At 37.2% G+C, this 27,050-nt stretch overlaps 3 protein-coding genes across 9 annotated transcripts in view; 1 reads left to right on the top strand and 2 right to left on the bottom strand.

The window, feature by feature from the left end:
- The window catches only part of Sos1 (SOS Ras/Rac guanine nucleotide exchange factor 1), a 74,177-nt gene extending 65,862 nt beyond the window's left edge, over positions 1 to 8,315 (top strand). Inside the window, exons 20-22 of one of the 2 annotated variants that reach the window (XM_033763660.1) lie at positions 439 to 483; positions 2,325 to 2,443; positions 3,484 to 8,315. In XM_033763660.1, the coding sequence (XP_033619551.1) occupies positions 439 to 483; positions 2,325 to 2,443; positions 3,484 to 3,975 (656 nt within the window). In that variant the 3' untranslated portion in view covers positions 3,976 to 8,315. The remainder of the gene's footprint in view (positions 1 to 438; positions 484 to 2,324; positions 2,444 to 3,483) is intronic. The other variant, XM_033763661.1, reaches the window with a different exon arrangement.
- Positions 1 to 24,229, bottom strand: part of LOC117286144 (rho guanine nucleotide exchange factor 33-like) — a 103,818-nt gene extending 79,589 nt beyond the window's left edge. For 2 of the 6 annotated variants that reach the window (XM_033763663.1, XM_033763664.1), the window contains exon 1: positions 23,731 to 24,229. In XM_033763663.1, the coding sequence (XP_033619554.1) occupies positions 23,731 to 23,867 (137 nt within the window). In that variant the 5' untranslated portion in view covers positions 23,868 to 24,229. Of the gene's footprint in view, positions 1 to 2,336; positions 2,466 to 8,482; positions 8,667 to 16,383; positions 16,459 to 20,238; positions 20,548 to 23,730 lie in introns of those variants that run through there. The other 4 variants (XR_004517274.1, XR_004517271.1, XR_004517272.1 and 1 more) reach the window with 4 other exon arrangements.
- A 2,274-nt stretch (positions 24,230 to 26,503) lies between these two features.
- Positions 26,504 to 27,050, bottom strand: part of Arhgef33 (Rho guanine nucleotide exchange factor 33) — a 55,093-nt gene continuing 54,546 nt past the window's right edge. The window contains exon 18 of the mRNA XM_033762235.1: positions 26,504 to 26,731. Coding sequence (XP_033618126.1) covers positions 26,504 to 26,731 — 228 coding nt within the window. The remainder of the gene's footprint in view (positions 26,732 to 27,050) is intronic.

Here is a 27,050-nt window from a genome sequence, read left to right as displayed (position 1 = left end):
TATATATTAATATTAGTAAGAAACTCACTTTTATTTTTCAAAGTATATAAAAGTTGTTTCACAAGTTTGGATTTTCAAAATAATCTTTAGTTAATGATGTATTTCTGTGTTCAGCTAAATTCTTCACTTGAATTAGATTTATACGTTTTTAGAAATCTCCCAGTAATATAAGATAGTTTTCTCATGAACATTTTTCATTTAATAAGTATGGCATCAAGTAGTAAATCCAAAAGGAATCTTCGAAACTTCCAGTCTGACATTAACTGGATTTAATTAATTTTTCTTCTCAAAAGTAAGTAGTAATGAGCTTTTGCTAAAAATTTACAGCATTCTTTAAAACTAGAATGACAAGAGTAACATTTTCATTATAAATTTTTACAGATGAATTGAATATATATATATATATAAAAATCTACTTTTTCTTGTTTCCTTTCACAGGCAGCGATACCATCTTTATCCAAGTTACACTGCCCCATGGCCCAAGTTAGTATATTTGGATTAAGACTCATAATTTTTGCTTTGGCTTTAAAAATCAAACCAAGTATGACCTTTCCTGCTAAAACTCTCCTTGGGTCTGGCAGCATTGGTACCTGCTTGTACCATCTTAGTAATGAGGCCTTCACTTATGCTATCCTTTGATCATAAATGATTTGCTTAATTTTATATACTTTTCATGCTTTTGGTAAAACCTTTTTTCTCTTTTAAAAGAACATATTAAATGAGTGGCTTCTACATTTAACCATTTCTCTTTTCCAACTATAGATTTCTAAATGTATTTTAATGCTCAACTTTGAAAAAGAAAGCAAGAGCATGCATGCGCATATGAGAATGCTGGCAGCTACATGCGGTGTCTAAATAACAAAACATACTTAGCCTAGTGACAGCAGAGATTATAGCAAAGAACTGCTTTTGACTTTAGAAGGATTATCTTGTAACTATTTAAATTAGAAAGCCTAAATATTCATCACAGATAAACAAAGCTCTACTGAAGCTGTTTGCTGCTAGTTTTAAACTTTTATTTCATTAAATCCTATTTTAATTATTTTAAACCAATAAATTATTTTGTTGCCTTTTCTTGCAAATGACTTAATACGTGCAATAAAAAAATGTTAGTTATAAGCTAAATTTAAGCCGATGATCAAAATAGTGATCATTTTAATGATAGCAGTACATGAATTACTTTTAGTTCTATATTGATGTAACATTTGATTGACAATAAAAATTTAATGCTTAAAGGAATAAAAAGAATTTGCCAAGTATAATTTTGAGTGATTGTTTCTATAAATATTTTCATATATTTTAGTTTTTATGTAGTTGACTTTACATATGTACTGTCTTATATTACACCCTTTTTAATGTCTGTAAGATAGGTTTCAGTTAGAAGCTTTATTTACCATTTTTTTGTGCCAGTTCATTAACTAATTACTAAATCAGGGTCACTAGATTTTAGTATACCTGTGTTCATATCAAAGTTGCCCTAGTCATCTTGAATAACTCCATTACAGTTAGTTTTTTGTTTTGGGGAATTTTGTTTGTTTGGTAGTGGAGATCAAACTCTGGCCTTTGCACTTCCAAGGCAGGGGACAGAACCACTGAGCCAAATCCCTAGCCCCTAGTTTTTATTTTTTATTTTTTTATTTTTATTTTTTTGGTACCAGGGATAGAACTTGGGTCCTTGCCCTTGCAAGGCAGACGGCAGCACCACTGAGCTAAATCCCTGGCCCCAGTTAGTTTTTAGATTAGATCTGATGAGCCTGATTTCCTTCCATGCCCAAGAGAGCCTATAGCCCAAGCAAAAACAAGGAGAGGCCCACCTAGACACTAGATTCTTCCCCCTGCATCCTTTAATTGCTGGGGAGGGACATTGGAGAGAGTGCTTAAGATTAGACAGTTCCAACTAATTAAGGCTAGGGAAATTCTCTACTAATAAATTAGAAGGAAAAAAATGAGCTCATCTCAAAGCTTAACAAAAATTACTATTCCAAAGATTTCCAAATACCTTTTCAATATAAATCTGAGAATCAGACCCAATTAAAAGTTCCAGGAATAGAGTAAACATTATTTTGTTAGAATGTTATTTTGTTCAAGAAGCAAAATAACGACATCTTTGGCAGCTTTTCTCTAAAAATTCTGCTAAGACATTTCTGCATGTATTTATAGCAGTTTCCTTTAATGAAATACTATTGGGTATTGGTTATAAAGTGTTTTCTATACTTTTACACATTTCTTTTAATAAATATTAGCAGTTTTCAGCTAAGCCTTCTCAAGATTAATGAGTGAAATGAAATTCCCATAAACTTTTTTTGAAATTTAACATCCTACAGGATCTGCTTCTGTATCATCTATAAGTTTAACCAAGGGTACTGATGAAGTGCCCATCCCCCCGCCTGTTCCTCCACGAAGACGACCAGAGTCTGCCCCAGCTGAATCTTCGCCATCTAAGGTAAAGTAGAAAATCTTGTTATCTGGAAATTAGAATCATTATAGTTACATTATAGTCAATTGTTTATGTCTAGTTTATTTCTTACTGGAATAAGTTAACATTTCAGAGTAATTGTACTGAATAGTTTAAACAAAGATGAAATATGGATTTAGCATGCAGAATGTTTCTTTTTTTCTAAAGGTAGTTTTTCAGTATGTTTGCAAAACCCTTGAAAACCTAAAGTTATGGGTATTGTCAAGAAAAAAAACAAGTTTTAATCTATAAATTAAGAGTAATCTCAAGCACTTCTTTCTTTTCTTTTCTTTTTCTTTCTTTCGGTACTGGGGATGGAACTGGGGAACTTGTGCTTTCAAGGCAGGCAATGGCACCACTGAGCTAAATCCCTGGCCCTCAAGCAGTTCTTTAAAAACATACAGGGGAGTGGGGGAGGTACAAAGATGATTTGCATAAAAGTATATGACAAGTGAAACCTAATCTTTGCATATGCTAAAGTTACTTATCTAAGTCTATAGGGGACCTAGCATGTCTCAAAATGGGGTTTTCATGAAAACTATAGATTGGAAGAGACCCTAAAGGCTCATAATGACTATTTGTTTCATCTTTTTTAATTTATTAAAAATTTATGTACTTATTTTGCCAGCTGTTAACTTAATTCATTTGTTCTTACGCTGTCCAGAGAGTGGAGCACCTGGATAAGCCAAGATATTTTTTACAGAATTTCATGAAATATTATACAGTAAAATGAAATTGAAAAATTAATGGGTAATATACACTAAATCAGAAATTATACTTCACAGTAGGCAAGCAACAGCAAACAAAATTCTGAGAAACAAAACAAGGTAAAAATTTAACATTAGCAAAATTAATATTTTTTCCTGTGATTTGTCAATACTAATTATTTAAAACAGGACAAAACTTGCTGTTCTACACCTAGTATTCTGCCAATAGTATGTTTGAAAAGCCCAAATTCTTAATTTATTCATGGTAGTACAGTAATTCAATTATTAATAAGTATGTTTTATTCTTTTCTCATTTGTTAGATTATGTCTAAGCACTTGGACAGCCCCCCAGCCATTCCTCCTAGGCAACCCACATCAAAAGCCTATTCACCACGCTACTCAATATCAGACCGGACCTCTATATCAGACCCTCCTGAGAGCCCTCCCTTATTACCACCACGAGAGCCTGTGAGGACACCTGATGTTTTCTCAAGCTCACCACTACATCTCCAACCTCCCCCTTTGGGCAAAAAGAGTGACCATGGCAATGCCTTCTTCCCAAACAGCCCTTCCCCTTTTACACCACCTCTTCCTCAAACCCCTTCTCCTCATGGCACAAGAAGGCATCTGCCGTCACCACCATTGACACAAGAAGTGGACCTCCATCCCATTGCTGGGCCGCCTGTTCCTCCACGACAAAGCACTTCTCAACATATCCCTAAACTCCCTCCCAAAACTTACAAAAGGGAGCACACACACCCATCCATGCACAGAGATGGACCACCACTGTTGGAGAATGCCCATTCTTCCTGAGTTCCTCTATACTGGGATGTACAGTTTCCTAGCCCAAATCCATTGCTGGCAATGGATGCACTGAGCATGCCAGCACTGAGGAGTTAAAACTAGAACTCCAAACACTAATGACTCTACTTCAAGATGCAGTTTAAGACAGTGAATTTTAACCTAGACATTAATTATAAGTTGAAATGGTATTCCAGTATAGAATATGTGGAAAGACTGATCTAGAAGAATTGGACAACTGATTGCATCTGAAAATCAACTGAAGGGACTTTTTCTGGCCAATAGGCAAGAACCCTCATTTTGTGAAGTGATCTTTATCGTTGAAGGGATGAAAACAGTGTAGTGTCCAGCAGGCCCACGTGACAACAGTTTTTGTAATTCAAAATATTATGCACTTTTTAAAAAATCTTAAACAGGGATCTTACTGTCCTCCTCTGTTCTCCTTTGCTTTACTCTTCTACTTTAGAATATTTTCTTAAAAATCAAAGGACTGTGAGGAAAGGCTGTGGTACCTGACCTTGTTGAAATCAAGGCCCCAGCACTGTACTGCAGTCCTGTTTACAGATTATTACAGTGAATTGAATGGGTACCGAGGCTTCACCAAAGAGGTACTTTTTTGTTGTTGTTGTTATTGTTGTTGTCTTAAGAATAATTATACCAATTTTAAGAACATTCCCTACCTACCCCCACACAAACAAAATGTGGTGTTGCCTTCAAAGAAGAAAAGTTTTGTGTCATTAACATGATGGAAAAACTTTTTTTAACATGTTAACTGTCAAGTGTATTATTTACATTTAGGAGACTGTTACTCTACGCTAGATTGTCATTTCCCCCCCTTCTCCCACAAAGGTTTACTGGTAATCCATGCCCTGCCTCATAGCTGTCCCTTTTAACAACATATGGAAACATAGGCACCCAATGTGAAAAGGCGCATTTGCTGGGCATCACTGACACCATTCATGTTTTACTAATAGTCAAGTAATCTGCATTCCTAGAATTATCTTGCATACCTAAATCATGTGTATATAGTGAATGTTATATAATATACCTAGCAGGTCTGTTTTAATTTAATTGAATAAAGATACAAATACTTTGTCTGGCTGGCATATATTATTATACGAAGAAAATGGTCGGTTCCTATTTTTTTCAGTTGAAAAACACACAAACACTAAGCATAGAGGCACGTATTGTGGTACGCTTTGGTATCTAATTGTGAATATATGTATTGACTTTAAAGAATGATCCAAAGTTGCAGTTTGGCATGTAGGAAAATAATTTGGTTAAAGAAGGGTGGGTATTTTTTTAGCAGAGCTGTAGGTTTTTTAATTTCTTAAGCAACACATATACAGTTTGTTAAGGTTTATACTGAACATTCTACCTTGCTTGAGGTCTGTCACAACCATTCATAGTATGTCATACTCATAACAGTTCATCTGCCTACATCATTAATATGAGACGGGTTATTCATAAAGCCTATGTACTGCTCTTCTGAGTCTTAACAAATACTATGACTGAAATGCATGCAACTTGTCGAAGAGAAAGTTTTTATTAATCTCCACTATAATGTCTGTGAAATGTGCAGTGTTCCATCCTTAGACAGTCATCAGTTCATCAGTTACCTATCTGCATGTGTCCTGAATAATGAAGCAACATTTCCTGTTAACCACGTCATTAGAGACAGTTGTAGAAGTGCTGCGTCATGGTGGAAAACTAATACTTTAATAATTTTTGTGATATTTATTAACGCATTAAATGTACATCACAGTAGTAAAGTATACTCCTTTAAGAACAGCAGATGTTAACTGTACCATCATTAAGCAGTCCATCATACTATATCCTTTCTTATTTGTTGAATCTTTTTTGTTTAATGTCTGTACCATTCCTATTATAACAGGAATGTATTCGTAAAATGTCCCCTCTTCTGAAAATATCCTTAAAAATTAATTACAAATCCCCTCTTGATTGCAAAGTGTCCATAAAACCATTCAACAAATATTTATGTAAACATACTTATTAATGCTGCTATAATTAGTGGTGATACACATTCCAAAATCTCCTATGACTTTTTACTGGGCCATCCTAAATATCCTATAATTTCCCCTTTTATGGCTTATTTACCACTTCTTTTTAATTGTTCCATCCCCACTCCAAATGAGAACTAGACAGAAATCATATTGCACACCATTCAGTATGTTTTCTGGCTAACATGCTAGCCCTCAATAAGGTGATGACCCCTTTCAACCTGCTTGATCCTGTACAGAGGAAAAAAAACAGATTCAGAGTTCTATAATCATTTTTCTCCCAAAAGGGACCATTCTTCTACCCAGTGGTTCTAGTAGACCACTTCACTGTGCAACAGTTTTATATGCATTGTGAATGAGGAGGATATTTTTATTCCAAAATGTGATATATGAGCAAAAATATTTTCTGCAGTTGTGACTGATTTGAAAAATTCCAATTGGATGCCTTTAGGTGGAGGTAGGAAAACTGTATCCTTCTTGTGGTTAATTTGTCTTAAACTAGCAGACAAGTTTATCATTAGTAGTAATTGAAATATACCTAATGAAGGACAAGAAGTGAAAGTAAATGTATCATCACAGAATTCTGCTTTGGGCTCTAGGACATTACAAGGCAGTCAGTGCAGCATGACTTTGTCAACCACATTCCAAAACGTGGAACATTAAGAAACAGGAATATTTCTAAATGTTTCATTATCTTTGGATCACAGAATGAAAAAAATTTCCAGGCTGAATCTTGTGGGCTCATAACCAATATAACAGAAAGGAAAGCCTTATCTAAGCACTTCTAAAAACAGGACACTTCTAAAAACAGGAAATTTATTGACAGACCAAGATTTTCTCTTCCCAGTGCTCCAAATCTATTTTAATATTACTATGGTCAGGAAATATACAAGCATCAAAATTTTGCTTAGTTTAAGTTTTGTTGAGCATCAAATTATGTGTTTAGTATATTACTACTCTCTAACAATTCAAGGGATGTGAGTTAAGCAGAGAGTAGGCCATACCAACAATCATAATCAACAGAACAGTCTAGTAAACAAATACTATGTCAGTTGGAGGCTACATTATAGTTCTAAGTTCTTCCTTAATGTTTTTTAATGATCAATTACTTTATTCAAACCAAATATTACATGGTATTTATGATAATGACCTTGTGATTCTCAAGTTTAGCCTACTTCAGTATTTTTTTTTTAAGTGGCTCAGCAAAACAAATGGGAGAGTTGTCCCAATTAGTGTTGTATATATTGAGGGAAATCTCTTTTCCTTTAGATTCAAAAACAATTTAACCACTTATTTCTTGGTGTTCTGCTGCTGTGGGTAGGTTTACTTATTCTTTTGGCCTATATTGTGTGACTCTTATACAAGTGTAGGTCCTATTGTATTGCACATAAGTCTTTACAAGTAAATATGTATCATGAAGTTAATTATCAGTTTGGCTGAAAGAATTATGCAGTGAAATTATAAGGGAAAGTGATGATTTTATTCAATTTTTTTTCTTTTAAAACATCTCATTACTAACTTTTAAAATCATTTCATAATCCCTTACACATGAGCCAAAAATATTCTGAGCTCTAGTTAAGAAAAGCATGAAGTCTATATGATAAATCTAAACAACAAAAGCACTTGTAACTTCTTTTCATGCCTTATTTTCCATTTTTGACACCGTAAAGTGCATTTTCTGTCAACTGTGAGCAAATTTCCCTTTTGCCTTTAATGAAAATAGTGCATTAAGTAGCCTGTTGCTGCAAAATTATAAAGCAAGTTAGCTAAAGGTGGGTCACACTGGACTACCACTCAGAATCAAGATGCATAAAAAGGTGGAAGTTACATGTGGTGTGGCTTAGAGAGTGCACCTGTGCCAGATGCATGCCACTTTTCAGTAGCTACCAAATGTGCCTTTAATTAAGAACATCTCTAATTTTTTTCTTCAGATCAAGTCAGCATTTGGGGGTGGGATTAGGGCAGGGAATTGGGGATGCAAATATCTGGTGAAGCCACCAGAGAATTTGTTTGTCAAAGTGACATGTATAATTTTAGTTAAGATGTGTCTGTGTATATATGTGTATTTGCCTTTGTGTAGTAGCACAGTTATTTGCTAAAATTATTGTCAAAAAATATGCTGTCTTACTTTGATGTAAGAACAAAGTGTGGTCTATACATCTAATATGGCCTTTGTACCTAATCATGTTCGTAGGTAATCTTTGTATTATGTGTGCAGCAGTATTTGGTTTGCGTTTAAAATGAAAATAATGGCTGTTATTTTTCTGGCATTACTAAGATAAACTGAAAAATAAAGAAAAAATGCCTTACATAGCCCACAAGTGTATTATTTTTTCATGTATTTATTTTAGAGGGCAGTATTTCTCAAGACATTAGTGATTATTGTTTAGCTTATACTTTCCATAGAAAAATACTTTGTATTTTATCATCATCTTACTTGGGAAGTACTTTTTCCCACAAGTTCTTATAAAAGGGTAAAAGTTTCCTATTACCTTCTATGTCAAGTCCTGACTGTAGTGAGAGGTCCTTGGGTTGAAAATGAGTAGTAATGTTGGCTGTACTTAGATGCAGTTTCAGAGTGCTGAGGCAGTTGTATCCAAAGAAGTTTCAGATGTCAGTTCCCTGACAAGCAGCTTTTGCTGAGACCTGCTGGAATGAGGCAGCTTGACTTTGTAATTCTTTCTAGATTTGACATGAAAAGATAAGGAGTTTTAGGTTGTATGTAAATTATGTAAATATAAAGTCTTTCAAGGTAGATTACATAATGTAAAAACTGATGTATTCTAAGGATACTGATGTATCTCTAAGGGTATCCAATCTACTTATTTAAAAACAGCCAAGTAGGCCTGGAGAAAGGGACATGACTGAGCCAACATCATGTGGCAGTGACTGAAACTACTGGTTCAATGTCCCTGGTATTTGGAGGAATGTTTTCAGGAATACCTAAGATTAATTGGTGACTTTTTCTCCTAGTTTAAAGATATGAAGTCAGTCATTTATACAGATTTATTTGATTAACCACTGTGAAATCCAAGCATGCACTATGGAGTGTAGACTACATGTAATGATTTAATAGCCATAGGCAAATAGTATTAACTTTAATATTAGACTAGATTCAGTATTTGCTCTTGAAATGTTATTTTTGAGTTTTAACCAGATGATTTGTTTTTTACTTATTTTTATCATGTTAGGTCATCACAGTTGGAGGGCACTTAAGCCTCGAGAGAAGGAATAGGGAGGCCAGCCCCAAAGTTGAGCCTGCCTTTCTGCAGATTGGATGAGTACAATGTAAGGAAGCAGTTTATGACCTAGTTCTAATGTTTCAGGACTCTGACTCTACTTACCGGAAGCAAGAAGAGCTACACACTGTTTAGAATCTAGTTTCTCAACCTTAATAACTCCTCAAAAAAGGAAGAAATGTGATAAAGAGTAAGCAGGTTCTTTGGAATCATACTTGTTTATATTCTCCCCATTGTACATGAGAGATTTTGGAGACTGTTATTTAATCTATTTTTTCTTAATACAAGGAGGGGCATGAATACATCTAGTTTTTGGGTTTTTTTTAATTTAAAGGTTATATGTTTAAAGCACAAAGCCTTTCTCAGAGTAGATACTTTAGAAATGATAAAAGTTATGAGGGACATATTTTCTAAATTTGCCTCTTTTAGATAACTTTAAACTGTTGGTTTATCCTGAAGTCTCCATTATTTGATTATTTATGCCTTTGCTGTTTATCGTCACTTAAATTGGTTTTGAGTGACCTTAGGTTATAAGCATTTGATAAGGGCTCATTTGGCTATTCAAAAGTCAACAAATACTGTTCCTGGTCAGTTCTGATGTTAGGAATCCAATGAACAAAAATCCATTTTTATCATGGGATTTATCATTTAGAAGATGTAGACAATAAGCATAAATAGGTATAAGACTTTTGTTATAAACAAAAAAGATAAGGTTAGCAATGTAGGATACAAGGAGATAGAATTTAAATGAAATGTCAGAATCTTATAGAGAAGGTGGAACATCAGACTTGAAGGAAACATGCAAGAATCTGAGAGAAGAATAATATGCCTAGTCCCAGGGAGCAGCCAATTAATAAGCCCAGAGGCAAGAGCATTTTTGGTATATTTATGGAATGAGGAGGCTGCTTGTGTTGGGTAGACTAGACAGAGGTGCCATCAGAGTTTAATGAGGTCTAGATCACTTGAAGCTTTAAAAGCCCCTGAAATGTCTTTGACTTATGTTTGAAAGAAACAGTCCTTTGAGGATTTCAGCAGAGTGATGTGATCTGATTTACAGGCTGAGTACTCTGTTAGAAAAATGAGAGATTAAGAACAGCAACAGTGCTAGGTGTGGTGGCGCACACCTTTAATCCCAGCACTCGGGAGGCTGAGGCAGAGGATCACCATCAGTTCAAGGCCAGCTAAATAGTGCATTCAAGGCCAGCCTGAACTGCACAGCAAGACCTTGTCTTAAAAAACAAAAATAAAACAAAACAGGAATAGAGAGGCCAGCCCAATTGAAAGTGTCTTGAACTGTAGCAGTAGCAGTAGAGAAAAGAGGTTATAGAGTATATGTAATATTTGGAAGAAAGTCAGTTCGCTGGCAGACTTGATGTGGGGTAAAAGAGAAACAGAATTATCAACAGAAACAACTGTCAAGAATGACTTCAAGATTTTTGGAGAGAGCAACTAGAAAGATAAAGTTAAAATCAACTGAGATAGGATATGGTTGAAGAAGTGTTAGACATACTAAGTTCAATAAATTGATCATATATCTTAAGAGAAATCAAGGAGACAGAAATGTTAGTCTGGAGTTAAGGAAAGGAGTTTAGACTAAAAATACCAAATTGGCAGTCACTTTCAAAAAGACCAAATTTCAAAGGAAGCAGACTGGATAAGATCACGAAGTGAGACTAGAAAAAGAGCCCAGACAAAAGAGAGTCCTGGAGCATTCTATCACCCAGAAGAGGAGCAGCAAATAGAATAAGAAAGAACCACCCAGATGAAAACCAGGAATATGGCATTCCCTTAAGGGTTAGTAAAGAAATTATTTCAGAAAGAAGAAATGATCAAATATTACTTGATAGAGATAATAAGATGACTGATAATGGACCATGTGTTTAGCAACATGGTAGTCATTACTGATCTTAACACACTCTGAAGGGGTATGAGCAAAGCCTGGGCCTAGTGAGTTTGGTAAAGAATACAGCAAGTGGGCTGGGGGTGTAGCTCAGTGACAAGAGTGTTTATCTAGCATGAGGCCCTGGGTGTGATCCCCTGCGCAGCATTTTTAAATGTTGCATAGCAGAAAAGACACTGTGGTTGTTTCCTCCTTAAAGTATTATAATCAAAGGAAGCAGAGAACTGGTAAATAGTTTGAACCATCATCAAGAAAGGTTTCTTTTGCCGGGGATTTAGCTCAGTAGTTCCACTGCCTGCCTCAGAAGTACAAGGACCTGAGTTCGATCCCTAGTACAAAAAAGAAAAAAGAAAGGTTTATTTTGCCTTAAAGATAGAAAAAATAAGACCATGTTTGTGTGGTGAAGATTTGCCCCGGTAGAAAAAAATGTGATGAGGGGAGGTAATGGGCTGGGATCTAATGTTAAATGGAAACAACACACTCAGAGTCACAGATGGTATCTACCAACAGTGTTTTAGAATAGATCCTACTGTCTTCAGAGGAATAGGTTTATAAGGAAGAACAATTGATGTTACTGTGTCTAACGGCAATGAGTCAAGATAATAAAAATATCAGTTTCACAGATAAGGAACAAGTTTAGAAAGATTATACACTGACCTCTTGGAAAACAACAGATTTTGGAAAACAAGTTGTTTGATTTTGGGATAAAATCTTGACTATTTTGAATGTCTAACAACTTCTCAAAAGATCCTTTTTATTATTGACCAAACTCATATATTTGTGTTCTTATATGTTCAAAACTCAAGTCTAGTGCCACATATCAGTTTCTACTTTTTCCCCTAAAATATGTCTCCATCAATTTTCTCAACCTTCTTTCAACCCATGTCCCTCTTTGAAGAACTGTATCTCCCCATTCCCCATCCATCTCCCCTCCCAGAATATGTGACTCACTTGCAATTTAGACATTTCAGGAAATAGCAGCTATCCTAAAAGCACTGCTACAGGGGGAGTACTAGGTACAGGGGGAAAATTATTAATGGTGATGTTTCCAAAAAAAGTTTAGTCTGAAAACTAGTCTGAGTTTCACTATATATGTTTATAAGAAAGAACTTAATGTAAGACATCTGTCATTTAAACTATATTCGTTTGAGTCTCTGGAATATATAATTTTATCACTTTATAAAATGAACTCATGGATGTATGTATATTTTCAAACAAAATTTGTGAAAACAAATTTAAACACAAAAACATTTAGTTGGGTTTTGATGCATTATTAGTTTTCTGTATCTCAAGCTAAGTCTAATCATCTCTATTCTGTCATAAAATGTAACTTAAAAGGAGAGACTTTGGAGTGGTTAAATTTACATACTAGATCATCCCAATTTATTGCTCTAAGCAATAGTAGCTCTAAAATCTTTAGTGGACTGAAGAAAATCAACTGAGTACATTTACCTTTTTTTTCTCAATTTTTTTATTTTCTCTTATTTCCTTTCCTCTACCCATCCCACTTCCCCTACACCTTTAGCCCTTTTCTTCCCACTGAGTGCATTTAAATTGCAGATTTCTGAATCCCTTCCTCAAATATTCCAATACAATGAGACTGAAATAGTGCTCAGGAATCTGCATTTTTATAATTGCCCTCATAGAGAAGATGACTTATGAGTACAGACTTGAAGGAGATGAGAGGATGAGACCTGAGGTGTTACAAAAACACCGTTCAAAGTTTCCCTGATATTCTATTTACAATTCTCAGATTAGTTTATCCGTTATGTACTGAAGTAGCCCACTGAGGAGAATCCTAGAATATGTGATCCACAAATCCCTGGTTCTCAAAGTTTCCTATTCTAAGGTCAGAGAAACAAGGTAACCTTGGCTTTAGTTTATATAGAAATCCTGCAAAGCTACAAAAGAGACCTGTTGCAACCCCTAGCCTGTCCAAAAATCTCCATCTTTTTGTGGACAACCCAAGCATTTTCCAAGGACATCTGTGATCTCCTGAGTAAACCACACTTCTTCAGAGGACTCAAGATCACAGATGTAGCAACTGCCAAACTTTCCCAACCCAACTTCTTCCCTAAAGAAACATTACATTAAATACCATCACCATCACTAAGAATCCTATCTCCTTTGTCAATTTTTAGTACTACCTAGGAAGATTACAAAATGAGACACAGTAACAAAAAAATAGTAACTTTTTAATTGAAGAGATGTTTTCTAATGCTAAGTGCTGTGAAGTGGCAGTAGAGCCTTTAACTGCTTCTAAAGACAACTGTATTTTATTTCCTTTGTGATTTTTTTTTCTTTTAAAAACGAAGATGTTTGTAAAATTAAGGTAGAAGCCAGGCATTGGGGTGCATGTGTAGTCCCAGCACTCAGGAGGGTGAGGCAGGTGCATCACCACGATTTCAAGGCCAGCCTGAACTACATAACAAGACTCTGTCCAAAAAATAAAAAAGCTAGAAATTAGGGCTGGGGGTGTAGTTCAGGGAAAAAGCACTGTCCAGCATGTGAATAGGCCCTGGGTTCAATGGCAGCACTGAAAAAAAAAAGTAGAAATTATTTTCTGTAGTCCTTTACCTATTACAGCACCACCATTACAGTTGCTATTAACCAATTCTTGAGTATATACTACTATGAATTCAAGAAGTAGAAAGGAATAAAAGATATGGTATATATAGTTTTTCCCTTGAAAGGACTTCCATTCTTATTGGGAAGATAAAACTACACCAAAATATAAACTAGTCACATCGCAAGAAGCCACCTAGGCAAGGGGATTTAGATTGGCTGGATCTTCAGATTAGTAGAAAGGAGGAGGTCAGAAAACAGGCATGAAGCAAGAGTGAATCAGGGGGTGCATAGCTTACTGGGAAACTGTAAAAGCCCAGTGTAGTTGAAGTAAGCTAGTTCACCCCAAACTGCTTTAGATGGTAACTAGAAAGAAAACTAGGAGCCAGATGAGAGAAAGAAAACCTTAAATGTCAAGGAGTCTGGAATTTGATGGCAGGCCAGTATTTAGGAATACAGTATTAATGTTGAAGATATGTAGGAAGGGTAGGAGCAGATGGTACCTGGAGATAGAATGCTACCAAAAATCCAGATATCAAGAGACAGGAGGGCTGGGGATTGATTTAGCTCAGTGGTGCCACCGCCTGCCTCACAAATGCAAGGACCTGAGTTCAATCCCCAGTACAAAACAAATAAAAAAAGACACAGGAGCTCACAGTGGCAGCAGTATTATTAGTATCATAAAAATACAACTAAATTAAAATGTACTACTATAAATTGACAATATCAAAATTTTTCAAAGGATGCTATCAAAATGAAATTTTGGGGCCAGGGATTTAGCTCAGTGATTCTGCCACCTGCCTCGCAAGTGCAATATCCCCAGTTCCATCCCTGGTACAAAAAAAAAAAAATGAAATTTGGAAAATGTATGATGTTATTTGACCTACCCAGTAACAATTTTTTTTACTTTCTGGTAATGGGGATTGAACTTGCAAGGCAGGCAAGGCAACACTGGGCTAAACCCTCAGCCCTACCCAGCAACAATTTTGATGATAAAAAGGATATGAAAAGGAAAGGAATCTTACTGTTGTTTGTATTTTATTTAAGAGACTATGATTTCTATTTAATGTGACTTTCTGTGTCCAGTTGATTTGGGATTGTGATTTCAAGCACTGCCCCCAAACAACTTTGGCCTGATAAAGGAGAAAAATCGAATTCCATTAACTGCAGAGAAATGAAAATACTGGCTTAAACTTAAATACGTCAAATTCTAAAAACTTGGCACAGTGATCTTTTACATGTTCAGGACAGCTATTATTCAAAATGCTAATAGATGGATTCCTAATTAATCATTTCACTAGGGGACGTTCCATCACACAGAAATGAAACTTTCCCTATTTTATCAATAGTGTATTGTTCATAAAGGAACAGCCTTTGTAGAAGTCCACTTGAGTACTAAGATTCTGAATGAACAGAAGCCAAATACTCCTAATTTTTATAAGTGACTGCCTTGGAATAGAGACAACTAGTGTAAGGCTAATTATTTTTTTATTATGAATCTAAAGGTTGGGGTGTATCAAGGATGCTGAACATCTGGGACATACCCACATGGAAACAGCACATTTTACTACCCTGAGCCAGGCAGGCCTCAGCAATATGGTTCCTCCACCTGAGCTATAAGAGCTTTGTTTCTGTACAGCTTCTGGGCACTGCAGAAGTCAAGTACTGCACCCCTGAGTTTTCATTCTGACCTAATGTCTAGAGCAATCATTGTATATGTGCCATTAAAGTACTGGTGCTATTGCCACTTTCTGTCCAGTTTGAAGAAAGTCTTTTTAAGAGGATGTGGCTACCTCAGTGTTTTGCCTGGTCCATCTGGCCAAGAGTATGTGTAACACTCAGGATCCCTAGTGGATCTGAAATACTGAGTACTGAATAAAACAAAGGCTGCATGCGGACTGTTCTCATCCTCAGCACAATACACAAAAGAGAAAATGCTTCTTTGCCCCATCCCCATTTCTAAAATCTTATTCTCTATACTGATTTCTATGACCGTAAAACATATTTGGAGACCAATGTGTCTTTAAGCTTTAAACCTTCTAAACTGTGATTTAAGCATAATTTCTCCATAATTCAGATTTGCAACATTTAAAGTAACAGTTGTGTTAATCCTTTGCCGTAAGGCACACTGCGTATTGCCTTGGAAGTTCTGGAAAACAAATGGCAAGACACAAATGGCCCCTAACATAGTGTTATATTAGTCTGAGCACACTGGGACGAATTAATAAACTAAATGCCTAGGAAGCACAAAATTCACATCCACATTAAACATAATGTTATATGAACATAATATTATATTTGGGGAATGACTTCAAGGTGCAAGTTTTTGTTCTTATAAACATTTATTTTTCCTCCAAATTTATTGTGTTTTTCTATAATGATGTGAAAAATCTTCATTTCCCTTTTCCCAAGTGTTGAAGTTCAAAAAGTCAGGTCTTAACCATAGACTAATCTTCATCTCTTCAATGTCTTGTATGTTGACTTAGTTTCATATGTATTTATATCAATTTTCCTCAGGGATTTATACATCAATATATATATATATCTATATATATATATATATATTCCTACACAGATATATACAAGCTTTTTATCCTCATCTTACCACTTGAGAATACAACTTTAAGTATGTTTTACACAGCTGTTCCTTGGTCAAGGTCATTTGCAAGAGCAAGTCGGTTTCTGAAGAAATCTTGTTTTGTAGGTGAAGGATCCATTGAGGGATTCTCATTAGTTTTTTCCCTGTATTCTGATCCACTGGACCTAAAATCTCAGCACACAGATAAAGTACAGGTTGATTTGGTTTTAATTGTTTTCAAATATTTTATCCAAAGTGTTTCGCATTTGTAAAACAGTTGCCTCCTAGACTTGAAATATTTTTTTACTCTCCTAATTTCAAGACTCAGCACATGTGTATCTAAGATTTGCTGTAAACATAAAATATCTTTCTAATCCTTTATGGAGACAGTTGTGACAACTGTATATGTCAGTGTAAAGTACTGTGTAATAACACTATAACAGGGCACTAACAATTCAGAAAATTCAAAAAAATCCTATTTTTGATTCAATGAAGAAACTACTGCACAAATTACCATAGCCCTTAAATTAAAATAAATAGAACTCATTATTCTCAACCACAGTTATCAAAGGCCTTTACTGAATCTGGGCATTACATTACAAACTCTTGCTTCTGCTTGTTTTCATTTTTAAATGAAAGATTTATTGAAGCCAACCACACATATATGCTACATGTAGTAGAATGCAGAAATAAGTACAGTAATCAAATTGAGGAGAAACTAAAACCTCAACCACTACAAAGGAGACCACAGCCAACCAATAATCAACAACTCAAATCAGTCCATTTGAGTCCCCAGTCGAGGGTGCATTCTTCCTTTATCTTGGTTAAGCCAGTTGGGTAATCCACTCCAGCTCTGCACCTTCTCCAGTTTGTTCATGTCAGAAGTCCCTGGAGGGAGGAGGCTTTCTGGAAATAACCTCTGATAACCTAGAGTCTTTTTCACTAGCTTAAATTATGAACTAGAATGGGTAAAAGTAGCCCAGCAACCAAGAGACAGTATCAAAAGACCTCATGGAGGATGTATGAAAGTGATGCTAGACATGAAGTTTTTGTTCAGAGTACCTATAAAACTGAACAAGTTCTCCATATGCTGTGGCTGAATTGGGTACGCTTCTACTATCTGCAAAGAAGGATAACTGGCTTCCAAGATTGGTCACTGTCGTTGGTATGCTCTCATTGAGTCCTCATTGTTGCTAGATATATGACTCTATCATTTGCTGAAATACCTGGGCAGAATTCAAACATCCCTTTACATTATCCAAAGAAAGAAGTTGGATTCACACAAAGACCAATTATGAAATCTGAAAACCTGACTGACTAGATTATTTTCACTTTTTATCCTGATATTTGGTATCACAGAGGAAGTCATAGCTGCCCACCATACTTTTATTTCTAGTTGAAAAGGAGCACTTTTCTACTGCATCCCAGCAAAGAGAGGAAAAACTGTTCTATCTGAACTCCAGTACATCTGGGTGCTCATCAAGTAAGACAACACCTGGGTAGAGTAAAGTTCTTTTATAACAGACTCTACATGCCCTTTCCTGAAACTACAGGCCCTCTCTTATCTTTTACAACTCCTGCCTAACTCCAACTCAAATCATTTCTAATTAATTGTGCCCAAAATTTTAGGGAGACATAATTTTGGCATTTCTCCTTTCCCTATGTCTTCTGTTATTCAAAAGACTAGGGATGCCTTTAGTTTCAGGGGTAGGAAGTAGGGAATAGGATTTGAATTGGGCGGCTGGTTATTCTGAATTGTACCTCCATGACAGTTTCTCAATAGAAAGTTATTAATCAAAATTTAAAATCTCCACCTCACATTTCCCCTCTTATCTACATCTGATCTCTCCAAAACCCAAAATGTTATACTTCGATGTTCCAACATGCAACTATTTAGTGTTTACCTGGAAATGGGAAAGCTTTGATGTCACCACCAGCCCCAAGGACCACAGAAATCTTCACCAGTTGCGTTCCCATTTCTGAAACAAATGCCAAAATCGCCCTGTCTAGTTTTTAAAGTACACAGACTCAGCTTAGTTACTTTTTTTTTCTTTTAACTGCTCTTTTCACAAATTGTAACTTCCTTGTGTCTCCTGAATGTCTTTGCATTTCTTTATTTCAACTATTAACTAATGGCTAACTTACTAATTCTCTTCAAAATCCAGCATTCTACTGTAGCCATGACTAAAAACTCAGTATCATCTTTTTAAGGATAATTTTAACTGACTTCTTTATAATGCTCAACATAGACTACCTAGACATCTGGACTCTTCCACAGGAGTGGCTATTAGGCTTTGAAGTAATGCATACCTAAATTACTAAGACAAAGGCACAGTGTATTTGCTTTTACTCCCTTTCTCCATAAAACACAAAAATGGCTTTTCAAGTTCCTACAGCCATCCTGGCTGACTGCAAGGTAGATGTGAGCAGACAGTACAGGGACAGACAGGTAAACACTTGCTGGGAAAGGGTAAGATGGCTGAAAGTACACTCTGACACACAGTAATCCTAACTCTTTATGGAAAAAAGAGAAAGGACACAGCTTGTTGCTGACTTTCCTTCCATTCAAGTGACAGAGACAAAGAAAATCCTAAGTCAGGTAGGTTGACACGTATGGATTTAGTACAGATAAACTTGGAAAGCTTATTTTGAATCAGGGAAGGGAAAGCAATGGAATATAGTACCACAGAAGTCTTTGACTTGGTTCTCTGACTGGAAAGACTATCCTTCCTTGAAAGCTTTGGGAGACATGCAAAGGGAGAGGAGATCAGAGGTTTAGGGTGGACACCTATTCTCTTGGCCAAGTCTGTTAGCCCTGACTCATAAACAACAGAGTGTCAAATGATCATTCATTTAAAAACTATTTGTTGAGTGCTTACTATATATTATGCACTATAACTTTCAGCTGAATTACCCTTACAATGAACTGTAAGCTCCTAATGGACAGAAACTATTTCTTTTGTACTGGACAGAACCTAGGACATTAAAGACCCTTAAAGATTGGTTCCAAATCATCTATAAACAATTATAATTAAGATTATGTACTACAAAATGGTTATCCCTTCAACTATCTCTTTCAGTTTTCGAAGTATATAGGAAATGAGCTATGAGAGAAACCAAAAAATAGCTAAGAATGGAGGAGGAACTTGAGATGGGCTTCAAGGAGGTAGAGAAGAATGTAAGGATAAAATTATCAACTGATTCTTCATCAGTCCTCTTTCTAGTACATGGTTTGTTTCATGGTGAAGGCTGGGCATATACAAAAAAAAAAAGTTGAGAAGACATCCAAAAAAGATGACTCAGTGACATTTAATTATATGGATCCCTGTAAATGTATCTTTTCAGGGTGTGACTAAGAAAATAGAATTTGATAACAATGATGAAGGGAGGGTAAGGACAAGAATGGAAATATTGTTAAGGCATATAAATTACAAACTGCTAAATAGGAAGCGAATGGATACAGAAATAGAATCGATCATTTGGCTGCTATATTCTTCATCTCCCACTTCCCCTAAAGTTGGGCATAAAGAGAAAGTACCATCTACATTCTCTAGCCCTAAACTGTCTTACATAATCCTCTTCCCCACTTCCACACCCCAAACCAGAAATACACATTTATCCAAATGCAAGATTTATATATAAAGGTAAATTAGCATTTGCCTCGGCCTTCACAATAATCTAGGTTTGTCTTTGACTGTCTCCATATACATCCTCCTAGAAGGGACAGTTTGCTTTCTGTCCTGCTCAAAGGCAAGAAATCAGTCCAGCATCAGCTTTTCACATTAAGTCTGTTCCTGGCTTCTAAGAATCTTCATTTAAAATGTTTAAAGTCATGGGCCGGGGATTTAGCTCAGTGGTCCCGCTGCCTGCTTCACAAGCACAAGGACCCAAGTTTGATCCCCAGTACCAAAAAATAAATAAAATGTTTAAAGTCACTTAATATTTTCAAACTTTAAAATATGTAGACTTTATTCTGATCTGTGGATAGCTTTCAGGGACATGTGACTTATTATCTACCCAGGATAAATGTGCCTGAGTTAGAAACAATCAGTGGGTTGGTCACCCTTTTCCCCAAATATCATGGGCTTTTTCAGGATTTTTTTTTTTTAATGATGTCAACTTGACTCTCCCTTTTGAATCCTTGTGGGTATGAATAGTCGGCCCTCCCAGCCTCAGAGGGAAGAGAACCCTTTCTCAGGTTTTCTGTTGCATCTTGCTCCATGCCTAGCTTCATCCCGAAGCAGCATTCTGGGTGTGTGGGGCCACCAGCCAAACAAGCCCCTATGGAACAAAAAGTGTGTCAGTGTAGACAGGAATGAGCCTCCAGAGGGCTGTAGGGAAGGAAGGCAGTGAGCCCCAGACATGACACAGGCAGCTTTTCTGGCCCTGGCCCATTTGGAACTGCAAGGCCAGGCTCTGGAGTGGTTCTGGTACCCAGGTTTGGCCACTTCTTAAAGTCACCGAGCTTGCTGCCAGTCTGACTTCCTGGCACACAGGAAGAGCACGTGAACATCTCTTCTTGGTTCCTTCCTGTATCTGTACATAGACTGACTCCAGAGTACATTACTATGCAATGTCTGGGTCCATGTCATTCATGATCTTAAACAAGTATCTGGACTAGTGCATGCATAGAACAATGGTGTGTTCTCATCCAAGTTGAAAGGCACTAGTCCTGGTGCACTATGCTGGGCCTCCCTATCCTTTCTCACTATAGTATCATATTGTAGCAGGGTCTATAATGAATTTTCCACAGTTCTTAGATGAAAACACTCAGGATAAGGTACTTAAACTGCTTCTTTATCTCATGCTAAGTCCCCAAAGCATTCTTCCCCTGAATCTCACTCCCAGAACCCTAAGCACAAAGCCACAGCAGGTATCATCTAAATGGTGCTTAAAATAAATAAATAAATAAAATAAATAGGGCCAGGGATTTAGCTCAGCGGTTCAGTGGCCTGCCTTGCAAGCTCAAGGACCTGAGTTCAATCCCCGGTACCCAATAAATAAACAAACAAACAAACAAACAAATAAATGGTTCTGACCATTCAAGGCCAGATCAATGAAGCTAAGGAAGCTCGCCAAAGGCAGATTCATCTTGTGGCTCGACCTTCACTTCTATTCAGATAACACTTCAGATTTTAAATACAAAGGACAGTGCCAGTATTGCTGACGGTAATATGACCGACACAGACTGATCTATGAGAAAGGACAGAAGACTAAGGGAATTCATTGGTCCTTTCTCTAAGGAAAATTCCAGAAAGCTACAAGAGGACCTAAAGCGATTAACCAATATGAATTTGGAGATCTCACAGCAAGTCCTCTGCATTTTACCAAGATGTGAGGGGGAAAGAGGGCTATAGAAAAATAAAATCTGACCTTCTACATAGTAGGTCTTTAAAATTAGAGGTCCAAGGCCTCATTCATTGCTTGTTTCAGGTGATAAAGAAATGTGATCACTCAGAGTTACAACAAAGTCAAACTACAGATAAAGTGAATCTCTACACTAGAAGGGACTTCAGTGATTTCTTTAGCAATCTCCACCTTGTGTGTAAGTCTCTTTTCATGGTATCCTTGACCAGAGTCACCTATTTCTATTTAAGAGAATTTACTTTCTCATGAAGTCAACAGTGCCAATTCAAAAATTTTAACCCGTTAGTTCTGCCCTCTGGATACAGAGAAGACAAACCTGTTCTTTCTACCTTGTGAAACTGGCACAGCATGTGTTTACAAGATATTTCTTTCTTTCTTTTTGTAAGTAGTGCTAGGGATCAAATCCAGGGCCTTTAGCAGGTTATGCAAGCACTCTTCTTCTGAGCTATACTCCCAGCCTCAAAAAGGAATTTGTAAAGGAACCAGTGGCAGTTCTATTGCTCACTATTTTCCAACAGTATCCAGTCATTTTGAAGGGTATTGGGCAAAAAGTGGCCATTTATTTTGGGAATACTATGCTCAAGTAGTGCCTTAGAAGTTTAGAGTCTTTAGAAGAATTTAGGAGCTCAAATTCCAAGTTCAGACTGGAAAGTTATCTGCTTCTAGGTCCTCCCATCCCTTTAAAACTTGATGGAAGTAGCCACTAGGCCAAAAGATCTAAGTCTATGATCCTAGAGAGGTATACAATTCTTAATTCCTCAACCCCTGAACAAAATGGCTTGAGGATCCAGCAATAGTCACACTTGCTTGCACTGACTTGCCTTAGCAAAACGGAAAGGGGACTACAGGGCTGTGGTTGACTGCATAATTGTACTCTTCCTTCCTCTTCCCTTTTCTAATAACAACAGGCAAAGGACCCACAATGAAAGATCCTCTACTCTTAGCACCACCCTCCCCATGGGAGGAGAGTTAAACAAATTGTACAAAAACAAAAAACTAAACAAACAAAACCCTCCACGCTCCAAGATTGCCTTCTCTTCTTCCAAACCATTATCTTAATCAGCCAATAACCTTTACTTTTAAGGAGAAAGCAATTTCTCAGCATTTCTCCAAAGACAACAATAAAGCTTTAACTTTTCTATCTACTATATGAAGACTTGCTATTTAAAACTGACTGCAAGAATCTCTACCAAAAGAAACTAAGTACAGTAGCCAGGGAGAGCTTCCTCAAGTGAGAGAGATAGGCCTGAGGACCAGGTGAGACAGCCAGGGATTTACTCAGTGGTTCTATCGCGTGCCTTGCAAGTGCAAGGTCCCTAGTTCAATCCCCCATATCAAAAATAATAATAATAATAATAATAATAATAATAATAATAATAATAATAGAGCCACTTGCAGGCAATGGCTGGACTAGCAAATCCCTCCATGGTCAATGTGAATGCTCAACTCTCCACTTACATGGCGTTTGGCCCTGCCTCCCAGACTATAACAGAGTACACTTCAAAATGCCTGAAGTTTCATACAACAAAGACTCAGACACTCAAAAGGACCACAAAAGTAAACACCTTGTTTTTGCCTCATATGAAGTATGGATACTCCTTTAAAGTGATTTTTAACTAGGACCCAAGTCAAATCCATTCATTCGGAAAACACTAGAAGTCCCAGTAAACATGAACTAGCCCCAGGATAAACATATGCCCCCAAAAGGCAGAATGCCGAGATGTCCTTAGAATAACTTTCCACAAGTGGAGAGATGCTAATGGAGCCCCCATTATGCCCAACTCCAACAGAGAATCCCACCCCTTCCAGCTCCTTTTCCCAGGGACCTCCTCTGCCCGCTCCTCTCAATACACAGGACTTTGGAACAAGGAGGGAGGGATGAAAGACAGAAGTGGCAGAGGAGAGAGCTGAGGTTGCTTCTACTCTGGGAGATTACAGTGAGAAACATCTTCACCCCACAGGAATCGAGGTTACTGGGTGCAGGCACTGAACTTGAAGCAGTGATGTGAGACCAGGTTACTGATAATCATCACTGTTAAAACTTCAAAGCCCAAAGGGAAATGAGTTACAATGCTGTCTTGTCTAAGGGCTACTCACTTCTTTTTAAAGAGCTTGCGGAAGGAGCTGCGAAAGCCCCCTTTCTGGTCTTGCCTGGGATTTTGATCGCTGAAAGATGTTTGTTCACTTTCTCTTTCTTCCTTTGGACAGAAGCGGGTGGTGTCTTCTAAATGCATTTCCTGAAAACACAAAAGAGGGATAGTTTTTCACTCTTTTCCTAAAATATCTACCCTGACTGTGGGACAGTTATTTTAACTTTGTCATTTTTCTCTCCTACCCCAAAAGACTACGAGCCAACACCCAACCCTAACTAAAGCAAACTTATACTAATAAAAAAATTAGTAGATGGAAAGAGGAAAATTTTCTGCCAAGTGTTGTATTTTCTACATATCAAGGTCTAAGTCATAATGTAGGGTAGGCTATGACACAACAGTAAGTGAAGATAAGGAAATAAAGGAAATTAGGACATGTTTAAAATTATAGAAAGTAAATTCTTATTCTGGCCCCAAAACTGTCCCTTCATATCTCTGGATATGTTTCACTTTCTATAAAATTCTTTAATTGTAACAATAATTTTAAGCTTATCTTAACTCTCTGTTTGAGGCATAAATGGGGGAAGAAGTTTTTGAGAAGACAGGCATGGGCACATGCCTGTAATCCTAGCACTCAGGGAGGCTGAGGCAGGAGGATCACCATGAGTTGGAGGCCAGCCTGGGATACATAGTGAGTTCAAAGCCAGCCTCAACTACACAGCAAGATCCTGTCTCCAAAACTGAAAACAAAAAAAAGTTTTTAAGAGGCCAGAAATGTTTAGAAGTAAATATCAGCTGATATTTTAGTATAATTTTTATAATTCATAATCCATGATACTTAAGAGTATAAGGTAAAATAAATAAAAAATAAGGATGTCCACCACATGCCTCACAAGCACAAGGTCCCAAGTTCAATCCTGGACACACACAAACAAACAAAAAAAAAGATGCATTTTTTGTTGTTTGTTGGTTTGGTTTTTTGAGACAGGGTCTCACTACGTAGTTGAGACTGACCTGAAACTATGTAACACGCCCGGCTTTTTATTTTTTATTTTATTTTTTTGGTACTGGGGATCGAACTCGGGTCCTTGTGCTTGCGAGGTAGAAGGTGGAACCACTGAGCTAAATCCCTGGCCCTCTTTGTTTCTTTTTAAGTGTGAGATATGCCACAAGATATGCACATTTATATGCTTATAAGCTAGAGATGCAGGTTTATGTTTTTACTCTATATGAACAAAATATTTACCTCAAGACGCCTGTAATTTAAAAGCAATCTAAAACTAGCTGCTTAATTTTCAAGTACCCAAGAAGACGAAGCAAAAAATAGAGAATGCCCTGAAAATCTCATGAATTGAATGGGTAACTGCTGCTCATAGAAAAGCAAAGCATGAAAATGATTTTTTTAGGAATAATTGGTTTGACTTTGAGAACTTAAACTGGGGTTGTAGTAGCAGATTGAGAAATTCTCAGAGATTCTATTAAAACTCATAACTAAAACATGACTGACATCTTTATGGCATAGTGTATTGTTTCTCAGAGTGTAGTGTTGGGACTACAGGATTAGCTGAAGCCCCTATTTATGTTTTTGCTTCCTATGAAGTATGGAAACTCCACTGAAGTAGTTTTTAACCAGGACCCAAACCAAATCCATTCATTCAGGTACACTAAATCTACTAATTGTTTCATGAAAGTCTTTCTGTGGGACCATACCTTAATAAAACCTTGCATCTGTGTAGTATTCTATAGTTTACAAAGTATATTCATAAACTTTATCTCATTTGGCCTGATTATCACAACTTCTCTGTGAGGCAAGGTAAATATTATTTTTATAAATAAGAAAACTGGAAGGCCTGGCATGGTAGTGCACGCCTGTAATTCCAGCACTTGGGAGGCTGAGGCAGGAGGATCGCTGTGAGTTCGAGACCAGCCTGAGATACATAGCGAGTTCTAGGTCGGTCTCAACTACATAGTGAGACCCTGCCTCAAAAAAACCAAAAAAGAAAACTGGAGATAAGAGAAGTCAAGTGAATTTTCCAAAAGTGCACAGCTATTTGGCAGCAGAGTTAGGACTAGAACCTAGAGGTGCTGACACCCAGTCAAGTGCTTTACACTAATGCACATTGGCTTCTTTCTCATGAGAGAGATCACTAAGACTTAGGCCAGTGACAGTGAACCTTTTAGAGCTTTCAGTGTGCTGCAGCCATATGCCATAGGTTCACCACCACTGACCTAGGATCTAGGTGGCTTTCCTGGGCAGGGGTAGAAGATGCAGAGAATGTTTGAAGACAGAAAATAGTAGTAGTTCTGCACATCTCAAAAGCCAAGAGATGGTGCCTGTAAGGACAGGCCTTTGCAGGGTTGTCTTTCAAAACTAAAATCTCCATGTGGCCCCCACATCAAATGCACTCATATATACCTGCACACACATTCAAACATGCATGCATGTGCAAACATATACACCCACAACAGCCTTGCCACCTACACTCTGTGTACTACTTCTCTTTGGGACTCCCAACAATCCAGGCCTTCTGAGTTTTAAGAAAGAAAGATGTCCAAAAACATACAAAAGCAATGGGAATTTTGTCTGCATACTTGAAAATTTGTTATGTACCCACTGCTAGAGAAAAGGCCTTTTTAACTGACGTCCACTTGATACTTCTTAGTGTCTCTTCTTGAACTGACTCATGTCTTACAATATTAGAGGGTAAAACTTGTTGTCCAGCATATGTAATAGTTCCTATTATGCTACTGGGTATGTCTGGTAAACAGCCATAACTATATTAATCGTTGTTTATTTCTCTGATAAACACCAGATAAACACCAGAATGCTCAACATTCATTGAAGCCAAAGATGGTGTCTTGGAGTCAATGTTTCTTTTACTATTATGGGTTATCCTCATCCCAACGGAGGCTGCAAATTTAACGCAACACCGCTTTCTAATCAAAAGGAGAGTGGGCAGGTATGATTGGACTTTGCGGCCAACTTCGAAGTCTACACTGGGAGCTGTCTGCAAGGATGGTGGGAGAACGAAGTGGACTGGGCTGGCAGGGTTCGACACTTCGAACGCTCAAACAAGGAGATGCCACCTAACAGGCAGCGAAGAAATGAGAAGTGTGGGGTTGTGTGCAGCAACTTGAAAAAAGTACCACAAGCTGAGGGGGAGGAGTGGAAGGGACACAATGAATGAGTGTGAGACAGAGGCTGGCTCGGATGTGAAGAGCCGAGGTCTTCCCTGCCTTCTCACATGTCCGCGTGTAACCTCAACTCTGTCCTACCGAGCGCGCGCCGCCGCTCGCCACCAAAGGCCACTGAGAGGCGGCCCGTGA

The sequence above is a fragment of the Fukomys damarensis genome, unplaced genomic scaffold (genome assembly GCF_012274545.1).
Source record: "Fukomys damarensis isolate Sample0158 unplaced genomic scaffold, DMR_v1.0_HiC HiC_scaffold_2, whole genome shotgun sequence".
Lineage (NCBI taxonomy): Eukaryota > Metazoa > Chordata > Mammalia > Rodentia > Bathyergidae > Fukomys > Fukomys damarensis.
This window is presented reverse-complemented; position numbering and strand designations above follow the sequence as displayed.